The sequence below is a fragment of the Strongylocentrotus purpuratus genome, unplaced genomic scaffold (assembly GCF_000002235.5).
Source record: "Strongylocentrotus purpuratus isolate Spur 01 unplaced genomic scaffold, Spur_5.0 spur5_scaffold_1, whole genome shotgun sequence".
Taxonomy (NCBI): domain Eukaryota; kingdom Metazoa; phylum Echinodermata; class Echinoidea; order Camarodonta; family Strongylocentrotidae; genus Strongylocentrotus; species Strongylocentrotus purpuratus.
In genome coordinates, this window is record NW_022145594.1 from 17,086,246 (window position 1) to 17,112,230 (window position 25,985).

The 25,985-nt window shown below is 37.7% G+C and overlaps 2 protein-coding genes across 3 annotated transcripts in view; both read right to left on the bottom strand.

Moving 5' to 3' along the window:
• Positions 1 to 362: 362 nt before the first annotated feature.
• LOC753380 (selenoprotein S) lies at positions 363 to 8,640 on the bottom strand. The gene is made up of 6 exons (XM_030977743.1): positions 8,418 to 8,640; positions 6,787 to 6,924; positions 4,774 to 4,880; positions 4,285 to 4,374; positions 2,500 to 2,566; positions 363 to 1,220 (listed from the first exon to the last, which is right to left on the bottom strand). The coding sequence occupies exons 1-6, from the start codon at positions 8,497 to 8,499 to the stop codon at positions 1,144 to 1,146; spliced, it is 561 nt and encodes a 186-aa protein (XP_030833603.1). The 5' UTR covers positions 8,500 to 8,640; the 3' UTR covers positions 363 to 1,143.
• Positions 8,641 to 21,502: 12,862 nt separating this feature from the next.
• LOC593886 (serine/threonine-protein kinase SIK3) overlaps positions 21,503 to 25,985 on the bottom strand; it is a 28,282-nt gene continuing 23,799 nt past the window's right edge. For both annotated transcript variants that reach the window (XM_030977744.1, XM_030977745.1), the window contains one exon: positions 21,503 to 22,910. In XM_030977744.1, coding sequence (XP_030833604.1) covers positions 22,342 to 22,910 — 569 coding nt within the window. In that variant the 3' untranslated portion in view covers positions 21,503 to 22,341. The remainder of the gene's footprint in view (positions 22,911 to 25,985) is intronic.

The window sequence follows — 25,985 nt, forward strand, 5'->3', positions numbered from 1 at the left end:
CCATCAGAATCAAGATGAACATGTATGCTTCAATTCTGAATTTCCTTGCTTGCTTCTTACTGCCTTTAAACATTAACATGGCAACCCAAATTCCACAGCTGATAAATGTCACATATTATAAGTTAACAAACATACGATTTCATGATCAATATTGTGCAATTTTAGGTGTAACCCCTTCCCCTTTATAAATGATAATAATAACAATAATAAATGAATACATTATTATTATTTTTTTTTTAATAATAAAAATAGTAAAAAAAGTTTTTAAAAAGTGAGGATAAGGCACATTGATCAACTATTCAATGATAAAAACGCAGTTTAATCTTTAATAAGGGACAAAGTGCATGATTGCAATGCATTTATTTACTTCAAATTAAATCCACATTTACATGGCACCAATTTTCAGATAATGCTTGCAGGGTTTCAGGCAAGAATAGGGATAGATTCAATTAATTTTACCAGCTGTAGAATTTGGGTTTTGAAATAAAAATGTACACAGATCTAAGGTCAGAGAATGTTCCAGCTTTCCTACCCAAACGAAATGATTATCCTTATATTCCAAACAAATAGTTTTCTAAAATGCAGAGCACACATAGCGCAGATATACGTTTATGATATTTCTGAAAGAAAGAAAAAACGCATCATTACATTCTTATATCTGATGACATATCCACTTAACCACGACGCCTCTATAGGCCTATTTTCATCAACTCAAGTTGGCAAATAACCCGCCATTTTCAGACTCGGGATATCATCCCGAAACTCAAAATTGCATCTTCACCAGACCGATACGCTCATCACAAACTCGGACGGGCGCAAATTAGCCCCTTAATTCCCAAATAGCCAGATATTTTGGAAACGAGACCAAGCTTTCTCTGGATATTTTCTCAACCAGATATCCTGCTAATTGCAACTGCGGGCTGATGAAGACACAAAGTACATGTAACTGGTTAATTTGCGATCGGGATAGTTATAATAGCGGGTTATTCGGCAAACTCGAGCTGATGAGGACAGGCCTTATGTGTGTCTACAGCATGTGAATGTTATACATTCATCAAGGCAGTATACATGTAGGATAAATTTTGCTAGAACATTACTGGAACATTAAGTGACCTTTGAGTGACCTGTGTACGACCTTTAACCTCATCCGCCTCCGCTGCGGCTTGGTCGAGCTGACGGGCGGAACCCTGAACCTTGACCTCCCCACAGTGGGTTGTAATCTAAGACATCAAAACAGAAACAAGAAACAGAAAGCAATTAGTACTATCAGAATATACTGGGAGTGGACAGTTTCTTGTTGATTATAAAGGTAATGCATCATTTAAAGCTGGACTTGCCCCCTCTATACAGCAAACAATGCCTAAGCGGTACCTGTTGGTCCCCCATAATCCCCTTTTTCTTATGTTAATTGAGAGCTGATTTGATGAGAGAATCACCTGTCAGTGACCACGCAGGGAGGTCTAATCCCTCCTGGCCAAACTAGGGCAGATAGGCTTTAAAAGCAAGTAATAGTAGGAGAACACTGGGGCACATTTTTATTGATTAAAAAGGTAATTAAACACTGAATCTTCACTAAACCATAACCAACTCTGCTGTTACTCCCCAGTTGAGATCAGCTTTAAGATCTGCATAATATCGCTGAAAGGATGTTTATATACTTCAACAAAGATGGAATAAAATGTCTCTGAAAACAATATACCGTAAATCTCCGTGTATAAGGCAAACTTTTTTGCCGCCGTAAAAAATTGAAAGTCGGGGGTGCGTCTTATACACAGGTACACCAAGTTTTTAGTTTTGATTTATGGCGCTATGCCTGGCAATGTCTCCCAGCTCAGTAATTGGTGTGTTGACTCAGAAACTAGAACAACACTCAAATGTGTCTGTCTTCTTGGTCTGAAAGTACTCTTTCTAATAGATCTCAATATGTAGTTTAGAATAATAATTCCTCCAATTTTGCTTCGGTGTACCACAAGGTTTTATCCTAGGTACTCTACTGTTTTAAATTTACATTAATGATCTTACACATTTTTCTAAAAACGACATTGTTACTTTTATTTGTGACAAGTTCACAAGCGAAAATCGGCGCCTTCAACTGCACCTCGATGTTAAATGAAAGTCCTTCCTCGCATGTGTTTTAGTTTCGGCAACAACAAACAAAAAACAAAACAAAATTTTTAATTTTTTTTTTGTCTTCAAAATAGGGGTGCGCCTTATACACAGGTGCGCCTTATACACAGAGATTTACGGTACATTGTGAATGTTTTTTAAATGTTTAAACAATGGCCGAATTTGATCCAAAAAAAGAAAACTTTAATATCTCAACGTGTTGCCAATTTGAGGGTTTTAAATTTGAGAAGTTCACAATAACTCTCATTCTTACAACAATTTCTACCAGAATTGATTGTTAGATGGTAGTTCTGTGTATGTTGACCATTCAGTGTAAGTTTGGTTGAATACTAAAGATCTTATTTCCATCAATGGCTTATTATCTGCACTTACCATCTCTTAACTTCTTTTTTGGTTTATCCTGCCTGGTAACTCCACGGGCCTCCGCTTGTTCGGCTTCCTATTGAATTCAGGGAGGAAGAAAGTTGATAACCAAGTAAATAAGGAATAACATTTTTGAAAGGAGGGATATATTTTATGAACAACATTCTTTAGGTTCATGAAATGTAATGAAAAATGTAAACAACTTGACAATGTACAATGATGACCAAGTAAATAAAGAATACTATCTACGGTATATAAGGTTTCCAAGATAATGCAGGGCTTAAACTAATCCAAGGCCACCAGGGCTATGGCCGTGGATGCCCCTAGCCCTTTGATTGGCCTCAATGCCCCTCTCATGGTCCTTGGAGATTTGTTGTGCCCTTTCCAATTCTTCCTATTTGTGCTGTAATATAGGAATGTGCCCTACAGAAAAGTGGCCTTGCCCTAAAACTACTGAAATTTAAGGCCTGTAATGATTATAATATTGGATGGCTTTGTTTTCGTGTGATACAAGAATATATTGCTCTCGCTATGACAATATTGGACTCGTCTTTAACTTGTTCAATATTGTCATAGCTCGAGCAATATATTCTTGTATCACACCCAAAGCCATCCAATATTATATAAATATTTTCTAAAGAAGGGATATATTTTCTGAACAACATTCCTTACGTTCAGAATTGAATGAAAAATGTAAATAATTTGTTAATGTAGCAGACAAAGTATGTGAGATTTGATACAGTTTTCACACTGGAAGGTTAGTTAATATCCATATTTGTGAGAGCCTCATTAGGGGCACATGGCCCATTGCCCTAAATCTAATCAGAGAACAAATTGATAACAATCTGAATCAGCTCAGAAAGTGGAACAAATATGTTTGTCAGTGAGAAACTATCAGCTGTTCATTAAAAGAATGCATGGCAAGAAAATACCCTTTTTCCCTGCACAACCTTTTTTAACCTAACAGTAAAAAACAACGCAGAAATAAGTTCAAAATTTGCTATATCAACAAAGATTAGGAAACTTCAATCTCCTCTTAATATGACATTTTGATATCTTAGTTGATACACATTTTCAGCTATTAATACAATGTTCTTTCCAAGTTTGCTATTTAAAAAAATATGCTGATAAGAGGTCAATTTGTTTAAAGGTATGTGTAATACACATAGAGGGTCATGTTTATGTACTAAGTGAAAGGCGTGTCTCCAGGTACAAGATCTCAAGAGAACGCCGAGTTAGAAAGAGCAAAGGTGAAAAATAATTTGTGAGCATTGTTTTTTTTTTTTAATGTTAGTATCCCCTGAAAAGAATGGCTCTTCAAATGCTCTTGAATTCAAAATGTCACAAGTATCAGCTCATGGTTTTGGACCACACTTTCATGCCACATGTTTGTGTAGTCCCATATTCACATTTCTGTGTCGGTGCATGTAACTTTTAGGAAGATTTTGTCAATTTCTGGGGCCTGTTTCATAAAACTTGTTATCTATAACAGTTCTGCTAAATTTCTATGACAAATTTGCTCTCAGCCAATCAGATGCCATGATTTCAGTAGCTTATAACAACAACTGTCATTTGTCACTGATGACAAGTTTTGTGAAATGGGGCCCAGGACCCTGTTTCATAAAACTTGATATCAATAACAAGTTACAAGCTACTGTTATAAGCTACTGCAATCATGGCATCTGATTGGCTGAGAGCAAATTTGTCATAGAAATTTAGCAGAACTGTTATAGATAACAAGTTTTGTGAAACAGGCCCCAGAACTCCACTTTAAATGTATAAAGAGTGGCTTACCTTGGCAGCTTTTGTTTTGGATTTATAACCGAGACCTTTCTGATGACGTTCCCAGTCCTCTATCTCTTCCTTTCTCTTCTCTTCTTCTTTCTGCAAAAAAAATCACGAGATTAGAAATTAAAAAGAAGGTTCAATTTCTAGGAATGCAAAGATTCAACCAATGGATGTTCTCATTAAATGTTGGTAAAAGCTAGTACAGGAAATAAACACACTATTGGACGTACATGTACATGTAACCTACATTGTATAGGACATGGATTATCCTTTAAACTTTCTTGAATCTAAATATTTCATATCTTGAAATGATCAATATCATGGCAAATATATAATATCTGCAACGTTTACAAAGTAGTCCACAAATACTTCACATTGGTACTTTTCATCAAGTAAACCAAGGAAGAACAGAGGGCATTTTTTGTGTGCTGCTTTTTTCCCCTCTTTGGGCTGATATTTTTCAGTACTAGAAAGTCATATGTAGCTGTATCTTACCTCCTTTTGTTTCTGGGCGTATTCTTCTGTCTCTGCGTCATACTTGGCCTGAAGTCTCTGTCTTGCTCTCTCCATCGCCTCCTGTCGCTGCAGCACTTCATTCGCATCTAAGATAAGACAAGATCACAAGAAAATGATGTTTCATTATTATTACAGTGAGTGATTTCAAGTTCGGTGCTTAGGGCTGGTGTCAGTATTAACACTAACACCAACCCTAAACACCGAAATGGAAATCAGCTGGTGTTAAGACTTTGACCTCTGAATATCGTCAACTTACGGTAGCTAGCATTATCGATTTTGCAAAATTGTCGTCTGCTGAATCGACCTTTGTGATTGGTGTTAATATGTTATGTACAAATGTCCTATTCACTAACACTAGCCCCTAGGGATTAAGCTCATGTTGATTTCCAGTTCGGTGTAAGCGTTGTACCCGCACAACAGTCAACGCCCGAATGACGCTTATTTATTTTCTGACGATCAAATACAAATATGTGAAACAGGTCCTATACTATGTGATTCATACATTCTTTTGTGTAAAATTAGTTATTTTATAAGACCAGAGAAATAAGTGTAAATTTATTCTGTGCTTTTCATGATATCTTTAGTTTTTATGTACTATTTTTAAATCATCGTTGTGAAATGTGTTGGGATGACAAAGTGCAGTGGTGTTTAGGGTGGTGTTAAGCTATCGATATATCGGCAAATCAGCAAATATTTGTTTGATTTTAAGAGCTCTTGACCGCTCTTAACACTAACACTAACACCCAACTTGAAATCACTCATTATATTTGGTTGGGAGAGGAAAAACTAACCAAACCTCTGTGACCATTGTGTCTCTCCTCCTGGTATAATTGATTGGGGATGTGCAGATGGGCCTCTCGTTCGTTCGTGTCTCCTTAGATCAAGATAGTTACATGTATGTAGAGTGCCTTAATTAAAATTAAATTAAATTAAGTTCTTCCATTGATGGGCCACTACACTACAGCCACTAAAGCCGGGGAAAGAATTGTGGAGCGCCAGAGAGCGTCAAGTCTGACAGTCATGAATGCTATACACAAGAACCCATTATCATTACTACATGTGTGTGTATTATCATTCCATGATGGATTTGCGACTTACTGATGAGCAAAGCCATGATTTATTGTCTATGCTACCTACAGTACCACAACTAAGATTTTTAGTATATCTGATAATCGTAGTTACGGTATGCAGATCAGTGGGGTAATGGGAGACCAAGAGTTCAGCCCTTATGGAGCTCTCACACTCTGCCGTGTAGGCCTACCGTCCACCTGCCGGGCTAAAAAAAACAACAGAGTCCAGAACGTTGGGTTTTGAGCGAACTTGTCCCCGGCCGCAAAAAAAAATTCATAAAATTAATCTTTTCACCGTTTCGTTGCCATCTTCTGACCGTTCTCACCGGGCGCATACCGGGTGTTGAACGTGCTTCTACCGTCTTCACCGCCCAGATTGACTTTTGTTGAAAATTTTGGCCGTTTCCATACCGGGCCCATACCGGGTCTCGAACGTGTTCACCGGGTTTGGAGCAGCCACCTACCAGTCACTTAGCGTTCCCTCACCGCTCGGAGTCCCCGGACTGCTGACGTCATGACACGACGGCCATAAATACCCCGATTTGAACGGCAACGGTCAGTCCGCTCTCCATTTTTCATCACCGTTCTGTAACGGGTTATGAGCGTGTTGTGAACGTGTTCATACAGTGTGACCGTTTTCATAACGTATACATACCGTCCTCTTGCCGCTTACTTGCGGCCGGTGCCAGCCGGCCAAAGTTTTGAACATGCCCAAAACTTTCGCCGGGTCCCACCGGGTGTAAATAAGCGCCAACGCCCTATTAACGTGTTGCCCGCTTTGATAACGAACCACCGTGTGCCCTCGCCGTTCTCCACCGTCCGCACACATTTTCGCGCACGGTGGCACACGGTAGGCCTACACGGCAGAGTGTGAGAGTCACTTTAAGAAGCACTGACGTCATACACAGAAAATCATACTTACTATAGCTGTTTAGATCTGATTCTTGCTTTCTCTGTTTCTTCCATCCTTGTAGTCTTGTATCCAGCCAGCTGTTGATATAAACTAGCCCAATCACACCAAACAAGATATACCATCCATAGGTCGCTACAAACTCTGAGGCTGGATGGGGTTGGAAATAAAAAAGGAAGTCAATAGTTTGGTTCACGCAATACTCCATTAACTTTAATTATATAATATACAGTCAAACGTGCTATAGTGACCACCTGCATACCTGCCAACCTGAGACAAGAGAAATTAGGAGTAATTTTTTCTGGATGGACTACGAGGTCGCGAACCACCAAAGGATTGGGGTAGTAGCCCGTAGATTGGGGGGGGGGGGGAACTAACGATCACGTTCGGGCTGCGCTGTGTATATCTTCTATGAGCGCGAGCGCGGATGTTGGCGTGATCTGGTTATCAGTGCTGTGTTATGCTTTAGTCTTATACATACATACATACATATTGGTATTTATTGAGCGCCTTTACATGAACATGCTCAAGGCGCTTTACATTTCGAAATACAAACATAATAGTTATATACTCTCCAAGTGCATTACACTAAAAAAAAAAAAAAAAAAAAAAAAAAAAAAAAAAAAATACATAAAATTTTTTTAAAAATCGGAGTTTTGAGGCATGCATTCGGAATTCGGAGTTGGTATGAAAAATGCGGAGGAACTCCGCCTAAATCGGGGTGGTTGGCAGGTATGCACCTGTCTACGAAGACCACCTGCCTACAAAGGCCACATTTGTTGTTTCCCTTGAAAATGGTTTCTTATTGAATCATGTACTAAAGGAACCTGTCTACAAAGGCCACTTTTTATGTTTCCCTTAGGCGGTCGCTTTAAACAGGTTTGACTGTATATTCAAATCATCTATTTGTTATTTCAGCATTTGTGATCTAGTGAATTCAATGCATTATTAGTGTGTAGAAAGTCTATACCTTAGTGTCAGGGGTTGAGTGTCTGGAGTCTGGACACTTAACAAACATAATGGCCGAATTCACATAGGAGGTTTACATTTAACCCATGGTTTAAACCTTCATTTACATAACCCATGGTTTAAAAATTAGCGCAAAATAAGCGTACCTTGCCTGGCACGCGTCTAATATTGGACCTCTTGACTGTGTCGTGCTTATTTTGCCTTTTTGCCTCGGCTATTATACGTCGGCGCTCTGATGATCCGCCAGACACGGTTTGTTGCTGTGTTCTCCACAGCGATTTCACACGGATCGACACGGCAAGAACCACCTCCCAGAGGTGGTTCTGATAATCCGCATCTCGGTCGACACAGGTCGACTCGCTTGTGTTTCCACAGGAAAACTGACACGGTATACCGTGTCAATGTTTTCTGTGGAAACACGCTGATTGATCATTGAAACAAATAACAAAGATTACAAATTATGACGAGGAAGAATCATATTCAATTTCAGCTTAATCTTGAAAACTGATATTGAAAGACAAAATAGGTGATTCAGCTGGTAATTCAGGTAAAAAATCACATTGCTTATGGGGCATTGCACTTGAATTTATCTTTGACCATTTTTTTTAGACAGTGTCACTGCACTGTCAATGAATCATGTTAATTTTTTGTACAAAATTGAAAATGAAAGTTACCTGTTGAGAGTCCATACGAAACACCCTCTGGTGTGGTATTTCCTTCCTCCGTCAGCTCCCGATCTTCAAACATTCCCGACATGTTGGATAAATCTTGATGTTTACATGACAGACATAAAGCACCGATTCAATTAATTTCGAACTCCGTTGATTTGGATTGTGTTCTCTTCACCATTTGCATGGCACTTGAACTGCACGCAAATTGAATGGGCGATCGCGAATGAATGCAATCTGCGTGTATAGTCGACTAGAATGGCCCGTCATTGTTTACAATGACGTGTGGATCTGAGCGACAACCTCGCGCCCAGAATTTTCTTCCATTTCATGTGTGTGTTTACATAATTTCTGTAAATGTATATATACCCACTGTATACTCCTTGTTCATCATAAGGCCCGGTCACACAGCCCTCCCACGGGCGTATCGCGGCCGAATCACGGCCAAAAATTTCTGCCCGTGAAGCAGACGCTGTTGGACGCTTTGAGGTCGCGATAAAGACGCGATACAGCCGTACTTTACCCGTCGTTACACGCGGTAAGAAATTCACACGCAGTTGGCCGCGCGAAAAAGTTTTGGGCTGCCCAAAAATTTAGACCGCGGGTAATCGCGGGCGGTACACGTGGTACACACGCGGTAAAGACGCGGTACAGACGCGGAACGAACGTGCTAGGACGTGCTACGGCCGCGGTTAAGACGTGGTTACACGCGGAATTGGACGCGAAATTTTAGCGGGTAATCGCGGGTGGAGCACGGTCATAGCACGTTTGTTCCGCGTCTGTACCGCGTTGTTATCACGTGCATTAGCGTGTGTACCGCGTGTAAGCGTGGTAGGCCGCGGTACCGCCGCGCTTCACCCGCGATAAGGACGCGGAACAGTCGCCGGCGTCTGTTCCGCGGGCATACCACGGGTAAACCGCGGGTAAGCCAATTTTGCACATTTTTTCCACCACGGGCAACCGCGGGCAAAAAAAAATCGCGAAATTTTACCCGCGATACAGACGCGAAAGGCTGTGTGACCGGGCCTATATTCAGAGTGACTATTTTCTATTTCTATACCAGTTACTCTTTCAATTCTCTCCTTCTCTATTTCTCTCTCTATCTCTCACCCCACCCCATTCATTTATCTCTCTCTTTCTAGCTCGACCATACCCCCTCTCTCTCCCCCTCCCATTTTCATTCTCTCACTCTCTCTCTCTCTTCCTCTGACCCCTCTTCCTCTCACCATCTCCCTCTCTCTCATGTTCATTCTCTCCCTCTCCATTTGCATTTACATCCCTTCCCTTTTCTCTTCTCCCCTTACCGTAATTACCATTATTTAAAAAATATCAAGTTAAAATACTATTCCCCTCTCGTGCATAGTGCATACAAATTCAAACATCTAACATTCCATCATTGCAATGAACTTATGTACAGTGCAGCCTTATTATGATCATCTGGGCCCCGTTTCATAAAACTTGTTATCAATCACAAATGTTAAATTTCTAGGACAAATTTGCTCTCGGCCAATCAAATGCCTGCGATTTCAGTATCTTATAACAGTTATTGTGACTTGTTATTGATAGCAAGTTTTATGAAACGGGCCCCTGGCTCAGTCAGCAGAACACATATTCCCTAGATGTAAATAAAAAAATGAGATAAAAATGAGTGAATGGCAATAAACATGGAACACTGTTTTGATATGACCTTTTCTACCCTTAGGATTGATGCAAACAACTTTTAATCATTTATCATAAATAAAAGAAATTTAGAAGGTCCGTATCAGTCCCAGAGAGGGGGGAGGCCGGCCGAGGGGGTACTGTCAAAACGCCTTTCCTACTTACGTTGTCAATTCTCAATTCAATACAATAGGCCGGTTTACTAACATTCAAATTGTATGCATATGCTGTTTAAAGAAGATTGTTTTTTAAAACCAGAAAGCTTGTCCGAGGCTTGCCCTTTATAGCAACAAGTAATGTTTGCAGACTGGATCCCAGATTATATGGAATACCTTTTAACTAGACATCCATAAATTTGAATATTCTAGTAAACCGTTCTATTTTATGGATATCCATGAACACCAAAAAAATGTTTCAACTTTATATGACTTGTGTAGGTCAGGTGCAACACAATAAAACTCATGTGCAAAAGTCAAACATTTTGGGGGCCTGGCTTATTTTGGTAGACGGAGATGGAGAGAAAACAAAATGTGAGATAGACATTGAGATTGATGAAGAAGTGATAGAGCAGGACATACCCTGGATAGAGGAAGAAATAGCAAACAAGAAGTAACAAGAGAGAGAGCGAGAGATGGAGAGGGAGGGAGATAGGGAGAAATATGACTACACATACAGTTAACGACTAAATTATTCATAACCCTTGTAAATTTGATGTTTTGTTTTGTTTGTTTTGTTTTTGTAACTCAAGAATGAAAGGTGGACTGCTTTAGGGCCTCTGTTGAATACTTTCAGATTTGAGCTTTAAAGATAAAGACCAGTTATGGTCATGCGATTGCATTGTAAAAGAAACGTTGGGGAATCAATCAGAAAAGGTTGATCATCTAGCATATTGGTGTGTACTGCAAGGTTCTGGAATCATCAAAATGATAAGAAATATGGCCTAGTCTTCGTAAAGTTACAAGCACTGTACACAGAAAGATGTATATGGGACTATACGCACATGTGCGAACACGTGCGTTTATCTCTCACAGACTATGTAGATAAACTAATTTACCAAATATATCAATTAGTAGGCGGTTTCCCGACAAAATTTGTTATCATCATGTATTAGTCAAAACATATTCTTTCACATGATTGGTAATAAGAGCTTCCATTTCATTTTTTTGAAACTGGGGCGTTTCCAATACTGGTCTTTACCATTAATATATGTCACATTCTCAAGACAGATAAATCAGGACAAATCAACTTTTCAAATATTTCAAAAACTATAAGGGTATAAATAATTTAGTTGTCAACTGTAGAAGAAAGGGAGAGGGTAAGATTTAAAACTGTCTCCATCCAGAATTTCTTGAATAGTTTACCCTAAAATAAAGATCAAGTGCACAGTGCAACACCATACAAACATAAAAAACAACATACACCACAATAATAAACACAACAAGTGCCACGGATGTTACATTTTCATATAGATATTTATATATACAAATAATCTATTTTTTTTTTTATTTCAGCATTTGTGATCTAGTGAATTCAATAACAAATATATATCCATTTACGCCTTATAAATAATGCATTATCAATATTTGGCTATCTTGGAAAAAAAGGAGACATTTTTCTTCCTTGCAAAAACAAGACGCGACATTTGTGGTACCACCATGTCACTATATCTACAATAAGTCTGCTATGTTCATAGAAGACTTAATTTACAGTACTCAAACACGATTTAAACAGATTTACCGTCATGATCGCTGGAAATTAACATTCGGGGATAAAACTGCTCAAAAAAGCAAGGATCATAATATAAAGTGCATAATAATACAGTGTTCATACACACACAGTGATAAAACACCTTTTCCCGTTGTTTGGTTTTTTGAAATAACATTTTTTTTCTTCATACATGATATACACCAGTAATCATTGACATCGTGATACATTTAACTTGAAAACATACACCCAACTACATTGCATGCTACCACAGTCAAAATATGAAGACAGATTTGGAGGTGCATTGAAATATGAAATATGAAATGGTCAGAGAATAAATGATTGAAACACATACGACTTCAAAGATGAAGATAAAGGCTTGACTTGTAACCACTGTAATAAAGAGGAGATATACAGCAACATGATTCATTTGGTTTCTCTATCAAAATCCCCGCAATTAGACCTGTTTTCGACTAAACTTCCCGGCAACCATAGTTCCATCTTCCCTACAACTTAGGGGAATAAAACTAAGACATGAATGAGATTCCTTAGAAAAATAATAATTAGATGTAATTAAGTAATTGATACATAAATTAATGAATTAATTAATAAATAAATAATAAATATTGTCTGAAGAGCCATCGCACATCAGGGTAAATATAATTTAAGCTCTAAGAACTATTTAGAATGAAAAAAAGAAGGAAGGGCAGATGTACTTCAAATTAAATACTAACAGAGTCAATATGCAGCAAAGTGCATAAATCATTCCTATCTTCACGAAGTGACGGTAGTGAGGAAAATCCGCACGCAAATTGTATGCGATTGTCATTCACTACCGTCACTTCGTGAAAATAGGGACGAAATGTGGAACCAAAGCGATATAATTTCTACATTTCAATTAACTTCATTTGCAGTAACTATACATCAGTTTTGGGGGTGGTCCAAACTTGACCGAAGTCCTCTGGACCAAAATTGACCGTCCAGAGCAAGAAGGGGATTATCTCTGTGTTATAGTACACAAGTTATTCCCCTTCAGACTTCAGACAAATAAAATTATGTTTGCCTTTGAAGGGGGCATGAATACAATTCTGCTGAGCATGGTTTCGGGGGGCTGAGGGGGAGGGGAGGGAAGGGGGAGGGAAGGGGGAGGGGGTTGGATGGGCGGAGGGGGTTGGACTTAAAGGTTACAAGTGACAAAGCACAGACAATCAAGAAAAGAAAATACAGTTGAGCCTGGCCTCAATGGCCACCCGTCTCCACTACCCCTTCTTTCTCCTTCCCTTGTGTTGCTGTCACAATAACAGTAATATTCTAGATTTAAAATTATATCGCTTGATATAAAATACCAATTCTAAGCACTTTACAGATGGTGTTACCCTGGTTATTGGATTTATTTGTGTACAATTTGCACCTTCTCCACTCCCTGGGGAGTATTGCTCTTATGTGGTCACCGTAAAGGCATATGGCCATTACTATAAACCCAGACGGGTTTGACTGGATATGAGTTTGTCCAAGAACCAAGGAGAGATGATATGGGAACAGAGGGGACAGAGGAAAGAGAGAGAGAGAGAAAGAGAGAGAGAGAGCAAGAAAGAAAGAGAAAGAGAGAGAAAGTGAGAAAGAAAGAGAGAGAGAGCAAGAAAGAAAGAGAAAGAACGTGAGAGAGAGAAAGTGAGAGAGAGAGCAAGAAAGAAAGAGACAAAGATAGTAAGTGAGAGAGAGAGAGCAAGAAAGAAAGATATTAAGTGAGAGAGAGAGAGAGAGAGCATTTTGAGATCACGTACGACACCAGATGCACCAACAATGTGAGACAATTCTGGAAAATTTGAATTACGGACAATTTATGAGAACGGGGAAAGAGAGAATGGTTATAAAACACACTTCTTCACTTTCGACTTCTCGTCTTCCATAAGGCAGGGTATACAAACAATCTTAAAGCATTTCCGTTGTACAAAGTTAAATAATAAATTGCTACAGATTATATTTTAAATCTAATTAAATTAATACGCTATTCTTTGGTTACTTGAGTACCCATTGTTATACATACATTACACACTATCTTGGCAGTTCCTAACAACTTTGAACCTACTAAAGACTTTGGACTTTAGAAAATTTGGTATTTTTGTTATTCCAACTAAATCTAACCTCAATCTTTGATAAGTTTCATGAAAAATATTGATTCTGCATATTACAGCGATATCGCTACTGTACTTTTCCGTGCAAAATTGTGCATGAGGTTTGTGTATCTTTTTTCAATAGGCCTCTTATGAATGTAATCAAATTTAATGCACAAGTCTTTTTCAAGTGCCTAGTCACAAGTTGTTTTACTCACCCGTTACAAATAATTGTGCTTCAATATTCAAAATGAAACGTGCATACACATCGTGCTGCTAGGTAGGGCAAGCCATAATGTTTCTCCTACCTTACAAGAAGTAATGTATGTGAATCACATTTTGTTGAAATACAGTTATTTATAATAGGTGAATGAAAGAATGTGGCACTGAACAAACACTTGTGGATTAAATTTGATAACATTACCTACATGAAAATGGTGTATTGTACCTTCTTTGACTAAACTTAGAGTGAGGAAACACAGACATGCTTTTCTTTGAAGGTTGAAAACATTTGTGTAAACACTTGTGTGAACAGTCAAACATAAAAGGCTGACAAATACTTCCAACATGAATTGCATAAACCAACACAGGTGGATATTCAAACATGGACCGTCAATAGACCTGGGGGGCGTTTCACAAAGATACCAAGTCGAACTTAACTCTAAATTGGACTTATAAATTATGGACAGCCATTTGTAGTCTTAAAATAAGATATATTCAAAAGTGAAAATTCAAGTATTTTAGACTTTTTACAAATTCCACATCAAGAACATGACATATCCTTGCTAATAGAAAATATGAATGATTTACATCAACATGTTATGCCTTTTAAAATAACTTTTACAAAATATTTTCATAGATGCTAACGGCTTTCCATAATTGTTAAGTCAAACTTAGATATAAGTTCAACCTAGGATCTTTGTGAAAACCCCCGTTTACATATGTACATCAAGTTCCAGATGTTTCTCTCCCTAACCCCTTCGCAGTGTTTCACAAAACCATCATATACACAAGTTCAACGATATCAAAATTACATATGGGGGTGCAATAATCATTTTAAAAATTCTTAAAAGACTATCTCATGTTGTGCAGGGAATAGTAAATAAAATAGCAAAAATAATTCTTGTAGTTGGTTCCACAAAATATCATAAGAGGGACACGTTATTCCCCACATTTATTCAAACATCACTACAAATAAAGTATCTCATTTATCTCATTTGAAATAAGCATTTTACCATAGTCACAGATATATATATATATATATATATATAGCTATGCATTTACACAAATTAATTTCATCACCATGATCACATACGTGAAGTTCCTCTTTAACATGTTACGTCAAGTACAATTTTTCTAATATGGCATTTTGATAAAAACAGACATTTGGATGTACATCACAAATTAAAATAGATGAACTAATATGAACAGATAAAGGATCCGCGTTTGGAATCTACAGACTTAGACCAAGTGATAAGAAATAGTGTAGACACACGTAATATAAATAGCTGCTATGGCAATGGTTTAAATCAAGTTGTCTCTGGTCCTTGTGTAGTTTACTTTGCATAAGACAGCGAGAGAGAGAGAGAGAGAGAGACGGAGAGGGAGGGAGAGAGATGGAGAGGGAGGGAGACAGAAGGACAAAGAGAGAGAGAGAGAGGAGAGAGAAGAGAGAGAAGAGAGAAGAGGAAAGAGAAGAGAGAGAGAGAAGAAAGAGAAGAGAGAGAAGAGGAAAAAGAAGAGAGAGGAAAGAGAAGAGAGAAGAGAGAAGAGAAGAGAAAGAGAGGGAGATAAGGTGAGGGAGACAGATAATGAGGTGGACAGGAAGATAGGGAAAGTAGATACCCCAAAAAGCCAACATACCAACAACAAAGGTCACATTTCTTGGATCATCATCAGATATAAAATGTGAGATTTTAAAACAGTTACAAAATATCATAAAAAGACAAACTAACAAAAAAAAAATCCCACAAACACCTAAAGTAGTGATAATTACATGTAGATACAGTGATCAAATGAACTGCCTAATGAAATGGTGGATCTTTCGAACAGTCTCATCCAGGCTATGTGAAGGTATTGGATTTGCTTTGAAGAATTTCTAACCTTGCATGTTCACCGTCACGACCGAGGTAACTGTATGGGATCTGTTACTTTATTTATCATAGAGATACATTTATGCGTCAATCAATTACTTTCACCGACGAATAAATAACCCATGCCATCATTGGTACTTCAGAATCCAGCCCAGAATATACATGCATGATTAATAAATATACGTGTACAGTAAAAACCTGCTATAGCGACCACCTGCACAGAGCAACCACCTGTATAAAAAGACCACCTGTTTATGAAGACCAATTTCCTGGTTCCCTTTCAAATTACATCTCATTGAAACCTGTACTGAATGACCTATGAGTAAAGACCGCCTACCTTTGAAGACAGATTCGCTTGTTTCCCTTGAGTGGTCTTTATTATTATATACAGGTTTCACTGCAAAAGCATTTTCTGTTTCCCTTTAAAATTACATCTCATTGAAACCTGTACTGAATAACCCTGTACATAAAGACCACCTGCCTATAAAGACCGATTTTCTTGTTTCCCTTGAGTGGTCTTTATAGACAGGTTTCACTGTGATAGTGCAGCAACCATGTCGATCTTGATCACAACGCGAGTCTTGGTGCTCCAGTAGCTATTACACTGGTTATACATGTAGCTCAGTGGCAAGCACTGAAGAATATCTGTTAACCATCTACACATGGGTTGAGAGTGGCGAATGTAAATTGATGACTTGTCCCAGGACAGTAATGCAGGGGTGAGATTTGAATCCTCACCCTCTCAATTGAGAGTCCAGTGAACGAACCACTGAACCATGACACCTCACTATGTAGTGTACATAGCACTAATTGAGATGTCATAATATGTATTTTGGTTTGAAACTGTCATTTTCCCCAAAAAATGAAATGGAGAAAAAAGAAAAGAGAAAGAGAGACAAAAAGAGAGAGATAAAGAGAGAGATAAAGAGAGAGATAAAGAGAGAGATAAAGAGAGAGAGAGAGAGGGATGAAGTATGGAAAAGTACAATGACCTGGTACAATGTTTCATCACGGCAGAAAACAAACCAGAATTACTGCAATCCATAACCAAATCAAGGTTTAAAACCAAACCATCGTGCTTCCCTTTTTAAACAAACCAAACAAGTTTTAAAACCAAACCACCATGCTTTCCATTTCAAAAATTGCCAGAGTGTAACTAGAGATTGACAGCAGAGAGGACCAAAGACACAACCAAGACAAGAACGGAGTAGGAGAGGGGAGGGGAGGGCAAGGAAAGAGGGGGGGGGGTGAGGTAAGAGGAGGGGAGGGGAGAGGGGGCATTCCAGATTGAGAAAACTTCAAACGTGTTAGTGAAAAAGATTCATGCAGATAAAACCTAAACATTCAATCAGCAGCGTATTACAAAAATACATGTAGGATAACAATAATTGTAGAACAATGGCACATGCAACGTACAAAGTGAACACATCCAAAAGAGAGAGACAGAGAAAGAAAGAGGAGAGGGAGAAAGAGGTAGAGAGGGGAGAGAGGGGAGAGAGGGAGAGAGGGGGAAAGGGTGTGAGAGAGAAAGAGAGAGGGGGGCTCTTTGGTGGAGATAGTAAAGAAATACATTAATCATTAAAACTAAAACACTTCAAAAGGTGATTGGAACGGTAAAAACATAACAGGCTTGTTTTGATCCACCTTCAAGAGTATTTCTTCAAAGTCACTAAAATATAATTCAAATAACTTAACAAATTCTGTAATATCTTGCAGCAATAAATCAAGCAATACACACTATTGAGGACAAAAACAAACAAAAAACTTGCATGTACACGTAATTGAGAATACCCATATTAATGCACTTTTTATGCAAACAAGTGCATATTTACATGTGCATAATTATATCACCAACTTTACACAATTATCATGTAAGCCTTGCTGAGATTCAGGAGAATAAAACGCTACCATCGCATCAGTTTCATCGACATGTTTGATACCTCGCAAGAGTGCAGTAAAAGAAGGATGTTTGAAATAACTTATAAACAAGATATGGAGGGAGGAATCCTGTAGGGTCACAATTGTTTGTGTGCAGTTGCTATTCATATTTTTTAAATATTTTTTTAATGAATAAACCATCCCTAAGATTGTGAAATCATTACCACTTTATCATAACTTGCATAATTGTTTTGGATAGACTGCCTTTACAAATAAAAAAAATCTAGTTTATTTCCAATTATACATACTCTATTCAGCTGCCTAAAGATTTTTTCTTTCTATCCATTATGGATATTTACAATCACAGTATGCATCAGGAGGGCTCCAATTAAACCTTTCCCTAGTCAAAATAAAATAGTCTATAAATAGTGGGGAAAACAGCAAAGTAATATGTTTTTTTGACTATTTTCAACCCTGCATATATTCTACTTCTGTCTTTGTCCAAATCCTGTCGGGGGTCATGGTTGTGAAATAAACCCCCCTCATCTACGAATGGTCTAGTCCAAATTACCGTAAACAATTTGTGGACCCTATGGCAAATCTACAAAAGGTCGAATGATTTTCCGCTTTCATTTTTTCATGAAAGGAAGTTTAAAGCGACCACCTGACCGAACGCATTGACCCCGATTCGAAGTAAACCCAAGTTTCTCATTTAAATTAGGAGACCCTTCTGAATTGGTTCACTGTTAAGCACAAAGCCCTGATGCATGGCATGAATAAATGTCTTGCACATTCAAATGTACTTTTACAGTGTAACTCTATTAAGATTGCAGACTATGAATGCAGCAGCTAATCTGATATGGCAACGGACGAAAAAGTTGAGGTAACGCACAGCATAGTTTTGTTTTCTTCTTTTATCCATAGTTTGTAGGGGCCTACGCTCACTTGAGCCCTCTATCTCTGACACTTTGTATTTGTGGCTCGGAATGACCCCAAAATGCAGCAAAAAATGATGTCCCTCTAATGACGATGTATTTTTCCAAATAGTTTGTAATCATACAAAGATAAGTCATACACCTGCATGACTGGTATGATTCCAATTGCATATCATCTCAAAGAGGATAAATTTATGTTTATTCTGATTTACGAATGATTATTCTATTTTAAATGTTTATTTGAAAATCTTAACTATAAACAGTGTCCACTTTCTTTTTTTTACTGAGTGTAATTTAAAATCCTTTCTTACATGAGATGCCGCTGTAGCATCTGAAGGGCCGAATTTCTTTTAGACATGGAGGCCCGAATTCACAAAGGAGGTTTGTAGACAAACCTAGGTTTATGTGCGTCATATGATACGTTTTAGACCAACTTGGTTTGTCTGAACCTTGGTCTGAAACGCATTCAAACGCATTCAAACGCATTCAAACGCATTCAAACGCATCATAGGACGCACAAAAACCTAGGTTTGTCGACGAACCTCCTTTGTAAATTTGGGCCGGAAAGTTTGTTGACCCCGGTGGCCTTTCACACTATTGTGTGTTATCCACACGTACCATTACAAGAACAAAAAATAAAGGGGACAAAAAAACACCAGCACAATCAAGGACATCAAATCTACACAATCACTTTGATAAAACATATAAAAAGGATTCTTTTCAACCAATTTGGACCTTTTAAAACCTGTTCAACCTCTTTTTCCCCTACCCTATGCATAACATTATGATCAGTCTTTTACAGCATAGGGGTGCATGCTCCTTAAACATAACCCTGTTAAATACTCAATACACAATATTACGTCATAATTTACATTGTATATATAGCATGCAAGCCTTTTCGATGATGATTCCACACATAAATATATAGATATTATAATTACCAAATGTTCACAAAATTGTCTCTTTATCAAGGTGTTAAATAAAAATACTCTTTAAATCATCTACGTACAATAAATGTACAGCATGAATTATCCATCACGATTCTTCCATACACAAGGTTTTTAAAAATACAAGTGCTTTAATTATTACATCAGGGGGGCGGTTTCACAAAACTTGTCATCAGTGGCAAATGACAGTTTGTGTTATAAGCTACTGAAATCCTTGCTTCTGATTGGTTATCAGCAGACCTGTCACTGATTTCTGTCATTTGTCATTGAAAAAAAGCTTTGTGAAATGGGTCCCAGATCGTTTACAACAATTTATCATCTGTTTGGCGTCAGAACGGCATTAACTCACCAAAACTTTAAAAAGGTTAATGTCCTCCCGGCAGTAACCCTTAGGAGGTATTCTATAAAGATTGAGGCCCATATTTATTTTATTTAAAAAACAACATTATCACAATTCTATTTCAAGAAGAGAAAATTGTGGATGTGAAAATCACTCAAGGGTAACACAAAAAAGGGGGAAGGTGATATTTGGTAGGTCAAGAAACTGTTCACTTTCTGCTTGTACAGGTTCTTTGTTTATGAGCGTGAGGAAGAGAGAGACTAACTCCAGGCTAATTAAAATACCTGAAGTTGGGAACAATATTGGAATGGACTACTTTCATTTAACATACGGTAGCCATTCCATTGTCATTCCCCCAAAATAGTTGAGTGATACAGTCAAACCTGCTTTAGCGGCCACCTGTATAGAAAGACCACCTGCCTATAAAGACCATGTTTTATGTTTCCCTTGAAAATGGTTTCTCATTGAAACATGTACCAAAGGAACCATTACTTAAAGACCACCTGTCTATAAAGACAGCTTTCCTTGTCTCCCTTGAGCGGTCTTTATAGGCAGGTGTCGCTGTATTTTAATACTCTAGTACACATATAGGTAAAAAGAACAAGCAGAAGCGAAGAAGTTTAACAGGAGAATACACAATAATACTGCTAAGATAATATTTTATGAAAGGTAATTCTTTATGGCACTGTTATTATATGTATTTCATAAGAGACCCCAATGTTAAATGCTAAATACCAGGGTATATACTTTTGTAATTCTTTAGTATTTCAAGGAACTCCCTCCCCCATCTTTACGAAAAAGCTGGAAGAGAAACAGGGAATGCATTTTGACTTGGTCTACACTTTAATTGCATAAGCTTTGTCTGACATAGCAACAAATATGCAACAAGTTTGAGACAACATGGTCACTGGAAGCGTTATGCAGGTAGCTGCAATTTTTAAACAATTTTTTCTCACATTTGGATCTAGCAATCTGAGCAATCGTGCACACTACACAACATGAGACGAAATGAGAAAGTGACTGTGTAAAAAAAAATTAGAACCATAAATCATGAAACTAGGTGAATAGGAAAAATTTTGGTGAAAAGAAGCATTAAATAACAATTAAAAAATTGCTTTGCCAGCCATGAAACTAGTAAAAGGAACAGTTTTGTCGAAAAGAAATAAAAAGCGAAGAATGAATTCTTCCCTCAGGAATGATTGCAACATTTTTTCCCATTTAATTCTTTGACTTATAATGAAGAGAGAAAGAATAAGGTCTCACTTTGGGGAAAACTAAAAAAAATATTAAAATTCACATATTTGTCCCTATTCACCGTTTCACCATTGGATCTGGTGAATTTTCATTTTGAAACGAAAACAACACAAGATTTAGCAAGCACCTAACTTACATTAATGGGGCAAGTAATATGCTAGCCCACCTTTTTGTGATGCTTGATGCAAGCCAAAGGGCAAGTTGTCTCATGTATGGAACACTAGTTTGTTTGTCAAGCCTCGCTCAGATACGACACAATAAACCGCTGCGTTCTTTCTTATAATGACCTATTAGTGTATTAAATACATTTCACATTTATGTATGCTTCAACACAGAGCTAAGTGAACATGTGTAGCACCTTTGTAGCGCGCAGTTGCCATTCAAGTACATGTTTGGAAAAAGAAAAATGCTGCAGTTTACGGCTTCATATCTGAGCGGAGATTTGATCAGGGCCTTTTGCACAAAACTTACCATTGATGGTAACTTTGCCATCAATGGTAACTACCATGGAAACCTTGATTTTGATTGGCTGTTGAGCCCTGTTACCATGGTAGTTGCCATTGATGGCAAAGTTACCATCAATGGTAAGTTCTATGCAACAGGGTCCTGAAGTGGATGCTATCTCATGAGAGGCAGGAGGGGGTTAAATGCTTTACTTTAATGTAGACATAACGCCCTTCTGGTTCTTCATTGACAATTTGAACTAAAGTGACATCAAACAAATTTGCAAGTCGACTGTGGATGATTTAAAAAAACTTGGGAGACGGGGATCATAACAAATAATTCCAACTTGCAACAAAACTTTCCTCAGAACAATGCATGTTTCTGTGTTGGTAGACCAAAGTAGAATCACAACACTTGATTTGGGACAGATTAATCTTCATGCACCCAACTTCACTCCATTAACCACGACCAGTTGGATGATAACTTGTGCTTCCCTCGGGATAAATACTGCAAACGTTTTCACCATTTGTGCTATTAAAACAGATTAAATGCCTTTGGCTTGCTAGAGCTTCATGGTCTGAAGAATTTCGCTGCACAACTCCTTGTACTGACTTGCATCTCCCGCGATTTTCCGTAACTTGAGACCGTTAAGCGCGAGGCCCGGTACCCTACACACCTCCATCTCCATCTCGACACCGTATTGTTGCAATTCAAACATATTCTCGTTGTTCGTGTAAACTAAATCCGGCTGCCTACGATCCAACGTCCTTCGAATCTCATTCACAATTTCGTTGAGGTCTTTACACGTGGTCATGCTGAACGATTTGGCGTGTTTAATCGGCGACGGTTCGCTCGCGAGGTCCGACGAGTCGCTCAAGGAGATACAGCTCATGTTCATGCTCTGCCGAATCAGCGGCGGAACACCGCCCTCGTAGTCGAGTTTGACGAGACCGATGGCGGTCATGCCTGAGTTATTATTGTTTGCCATGTTGAATAGATCGCCGGAAGGAACGCGAAAGGTCCGTTGCAGGAGCTGGGTTTGAACGTGCCCGGTCGTTGCGTGAGCCGAGTGGTGACGCTGATGGTTGCGTAGCTGACCCTGGCTCCCCCGGAAGCCTAAGTGGAAGAGTCCTAATCCAGGCAGACAGATAGAGAGAGACAGAGAGAGAGGGGGAAAGACAGAAAATGGGTGCAAGGTGACTGGTGCGTGATGAAATCATTCTCATACATATGCAATATGGAGTGATGAATATTCATGATTTTGTGTCTAGTGCAATGATGCTTGTGAAAAAGTCTGAAAATACATTGATTTACTCAAGAAACCAAATATCCTCAAAATAAAAATCTCTTCAACAAATTTTACATCAATTTCTTTTTTATTTCTTTTTTTGGTTTTGTTGAAAGAAATGATTTTCAGAGTATGTTTTGTCCCGGATAATTTTTTAATGATTTATTTCCATGAAACATTTTTCTTGTACCACACTATTTGGAAAGGGAAGGGAAGGGCGGTATTTATGCAAGATTTTTCTTTTTCAAATGTAGCCTTGTTCTATTCTTGATAAACATTCTTTTGGAGCAAAAGGTTTTAATTTCTTCAAAAAAGCTTTTTCCAACCTTCTCACAAGTTGTTTGAAAACATTGAATGGGATGTGAAAATAATTAGAAGCTGATGGAAGGGAGACTAAGGAACAACTAGGTTTCATTTATTTTCCATGCATTCTAATATTTCTGAGAGATTTAAACTATTCTTTTGAGCTTTTACAGTTGTGTTTGGAAAAAAGTGCCAAAAGTATTTACAATTTGGGGGCAATTTATAAACACTCTGGTTCCAAAACTGGTAATAGAATTTTTGCATCTAATCCTCATTTTTGTTTTCAATGGCGAAAATGGAAACTATTTACTTTCTGTCCTCCTAAATTTTGTCTTTACTGCATTGCCTTCTTGAAAAGCAATGTGCTTCAAAGATTGAAAAGTTTCCAAAGGTAATTTGATTATTGTCAATGCTTGAGTCATTTCTTCTTCTCTTTCTTTTCAAACCACTGCCCAAACCAAAAAGTTGAAAAGGGTACAAAATTTCTCTAAATGCCTCATGTTTAGTCTTTTCTATTTTTTAAGGGGATGGTCAGGTTTTAAGGTTTTCTTTTCAAAACACTGCCCACACTGAAAAATTGTTGAAAAGGGTAGGGAATTTCTCTAAATGCCTTAAAATTAGTATTTTCTTTTAAAGGGAAGGGTCAGGGACGAACTAAAAAGGGATGAAATTTGAGGACAAGCATGCATAAGGACTGTGGTACATCGAGCCAAAAAACAAAATGAAAATAGATTTTGCACCAATACACTAAACACAAAATTCAATACAGAACTTCCATCATTCAATTCAAATAGAATGAAATAAAATAATCGGAACATAATAAGCATAAAATGAATCGTTGAATGCAATCGTATTGGGCATGAGTTTCTAGAAGTCTCACGGTTTGCTAATGAATATGGAGGGTTATTATCCATCGACCTATGACCTAATAACCCTGATGACCTGCAACCACACTGTACAGGTAATATACCCTGCCCAGTTCATATTTACTGGCTATGCATACATGTACTTTCAAATAATCTGCAGATTTAAACATTGCCAGTATTTATCTATTGTTGCAATAACTTTTCTTTTAGTATCAAATTAATCAAATTGTAAATGATCTTAAATATTCCAATAAATACTTGACTCTCAAATTTCCTTTGATACTTACGTGTTGACGTCAAACAAAAGCATAAATGTGTAAAATAATATTTTTTGTATCTTAACAAATATATGTTAAAGAATAAATAAACAAAACATGGACTTGGCTTAAAAGAGAAAATGGACAGATACAGTGTACCTTAAATCCTACTAGTTTTATTTCAACAAATTTTAAACGTACTGTTTATAAACATTTCTAAATGTGTTTTTTTCTTCTTCTTTCTTTTTGAAGAGAATTAAGGCAAAACAGGAGTTACTTTTCTTCAAACTGATTTCTTTATCCGGCTTTGTCTTATCCTTTTATATTTCATCTAGAACAAAACCAGGACTTATCTAGGACCAGTATAAGATTCATCTTGGACTTGGTCTAACAAAATTCTGGGACTAGTCTAAGGTTCATCTAGGACCAGTTTTAAGATGAAACTAGAACCTGGTCTATAATTCATCTAAGCCCAGGTCTAAGATTCATCTAAGTCCATGTCTAAGATTTATCTAGGACCAGCCCAAGATTTGTTTTCAACCAGATGTAAGATTTATATAGGACCAGGTCTCACGTCTCTCTAGGACCAGCCCACTGTATGTCTAGGACCACTCTACGACTTATCAATGACCAATCGAGGAGCAAACAAAATCTTGAAATCATAAAGACGATGCTTGAAGCAGTAAGATGATGATGAAGCTCTACTAAATTGGATACAGACAAGACTCAATGCATGGTGGTAGGCATGCAGGCATGGGCAGGAGTTGAGAAAGAGAAAGAGGGAGGAGCCTTGGCTTGGTGTCATCAGTTGCCCCCGGTTACCACCAGATACAATGTGGGATGCATCACAGTTCCAAACAGGTTCATACTTCACAGCTCGTAGTTTCTTTTTTTTTAATCTAGCTCCTCACATCTGCTGTAGCTTACATGTACATTTTCAAAGCATCAAAGCAACCTTATATTAGAGCAACCATAAATGCAAGTGCTTACAAACTTTTGGGCCTTCCATAACAAATTAGATATTACTGGTATTTTGCAGCAGTCAGCATTTAAGACATGCCTGCATCATTGTCCAACTTTAAGATTATTCAAGTAATCCAATAGTTCGAGGTTTTTGATGCTTCAATTTAATTAGGTAAAAACATATTTTTATAACCTTATTCTTACTTAATCACAATAACATTAATAACAAGTGAACATTGATGGGAAATAAAAGGAACCAGAACTTGTTTGATGTGATCACAGCATGTAAAATAATAGATAATCAAGGCTAATTCAGAGATTTAATAAAGCTCTACATAATCCCAATATTATAATCATCGTCATCATCACTGTCATTCATATAATCATCATCATTCCCAAGCAAGCTTCCCATGTAATACTAAAAATACTATTTTCCTTTTGAAGATTAGTTGCCATTTATCAACACTTTAAGATTTAAGATGCCTATAATAATAATAATAATATTGGATATTTATATAGCACACATATC